A 1704-nucleotide genomic window follows, 5' to 3' on the forward strand; every position below is an offset into this window, starting at 1 on the left:
GGCCCCCGACTTCTGGCTTAGAGGGAACAGGGGACCGGGAACCCATCCATCAGAGCCAGAGGGAGGAGGATGTGGGAGCTGGAGGACAAGTCCTCCAGGGCCGAAGGGAGAAGGGGGCTGGGGTTGGAGCTCGGAGGGAGGAGGGGGCTCGGACTAGGCTTCTGAGTCTGAGCGGAGGGGCTGGGGGCCTGAGCTCCTGGGTCTGAAGGAATTAGGGGCTGTGGCCCCAAGGATGACAGAAGCTGACGAGGATTAGCAGGATCCAGTTCCCCAGGTCTCAGCTCACAGGAGCTGGGTGTAAATTCTCCCCCAGGCTCTAGGCACGGCAGGGCCCTATTCAGCTTCCCACAATTGCCCAAGGAAAGTTGGAATTGTCATTCCTTGCCCCCAGGGACCCTGCTGACCTATCCCCCAGTCTCCTCTCCCCAACGGAGGACACGGGCAGATGGGACCCTGCCCCTCTCGGGACTCCACTCCAGACCCGGGAGTCTGGGCCCCCAGCCTCCTCACCTCCTGACACATGGCTCTGTGTTCACAGGCCCCTCCCATGGGGTAAGACCCAGTCCCTTTCCCTCCCAAGATTCAGCTAAGCAAAAAAAAACCCCCACCACCCTCTCTTCGGAGGAGCAAGACTGCCCAGCTCTTGGGCTTCCTGCCCCCACCTGGCTCTTCACATCCGGATCTCAGGCCCTCTGAAGCCCCGGACACAGAAATCTAGGGCCCCAGCCACTCCCATCCCAGGGCCCAGCCCCTGACCAACTTAGGACTTCCCAGCCTTCCCTCATTCCAGTCTCCAACTCTCTGTGGCCACTGGCTCCTCTACTTCCAGGAACCATAGTTCAGGCCTTCGGCTCATTCAGAGCCCAGGCATTAAGGTGCCCAACCCCCTCCCACCCTAGGATTAAGAATTAGGGCCTCCGGGCCTTTCCCAGTCTTACTCCCGAGTGACCAGTCCACCCATTCTCCCAGCACGACTTTTGCATTCTATTTCCCAGCCAGCTCTCTCCCAAATCCAGGTCTGAAACTCAGCCATTTCTAAGAATTTCCAATCCCCCATCTCCTTCCCTGTTCAGGACCCGGGGTCTCTCAGAAACCTCCCTCTGGGGCCTAGGAATCTCTCAGGTTAACCCCTCTCCCCTCGGACCCAGGACCGGACTCCCAGGCTCCTTTTATCTTCACAGTCAGGAGACCCATCTCCATCCCTCCAGGGCGCAGGAGACAGATCCCAGACCCTCCCCAAGGACACATGAGTCATAGGCTCCTTGCCCAGAACACAAAAGTCATGGATGGTGTGGAGTCCCGGCCCCCTATCCCTCAAGAGTCCCCGGCCCCCCATCCCCGACTGCTCTTCTCGCCCGGGCCCCGCCGCCTGGCGCGCTCACCTTTGTTGGCCACCTCCCAGGCCACTTCGAAGAGCACCGTGTTCTCCAGGTCGAATTCATCCTCCCAATCTTCCAGTCCCGGCAGCGAGGACACGGACAAAGTGCGGCTGAGAGGCATGGCGGACGCGGGCAGGGAGTTCTTGGGGCCACAGGTGGAGGATCCGGGGGTGTCTGTGGAATGCACCCGACAGGACGTGGAGCCAGGTAGCTGGTGCCCGAAGGGAAGCTTGCAACGCCCTCGGCTTCCTATTGCACGACCGCACCCCCGGACCTGAGCAGGAGGCGGCCGCAGCAGCACTGAGCCCTGCGGGGCCCCCTGCAG

At 61.4% G+C, this 1704-nt stretch overlaps 1 protein-coding gene across 1 annotated transcript in view; it reads right to left on the reverse strand.

Moving 5' to 3' along the window:
- The window catches only part of GYS1 (glycogen synthase 1 (muscle)), a 16894-nt gene extending 15196 nt beyond the window's left edge, over window positions 1-1698 (reverse strand). Inside the window, exon 1 of the mRNA XM_014550427.1 lies at window positions 1383-1698. Coding sequence (XP_014405913.1) covers window positions 1383-1500 — 118 coding nt within the window. The 5' untranslated portion in view covers window positions 1501-1698. The remainder of the gene's footprint in view (window positions 1-1382) is intronic.
- Window positions 1699-1704: the final 6 nt, after the last annotated feature.

This window comes from Myotis brandtii, unplaced genomic scaffold, assembly GCF_000412655.1.
Source record: "Myotis brandtii unplaced genomic scaffold, ASM41265v1 scaffold601, whole genome shotgun sequence".
In the NCBI taxonomy this organism is placed as follows: domain Eukaryota; kingdom Metazoa; phylum Chordata; class Mammalia; order Chiroptera; family Vespertilionidae; genus Myotis; species Myotis brandtii.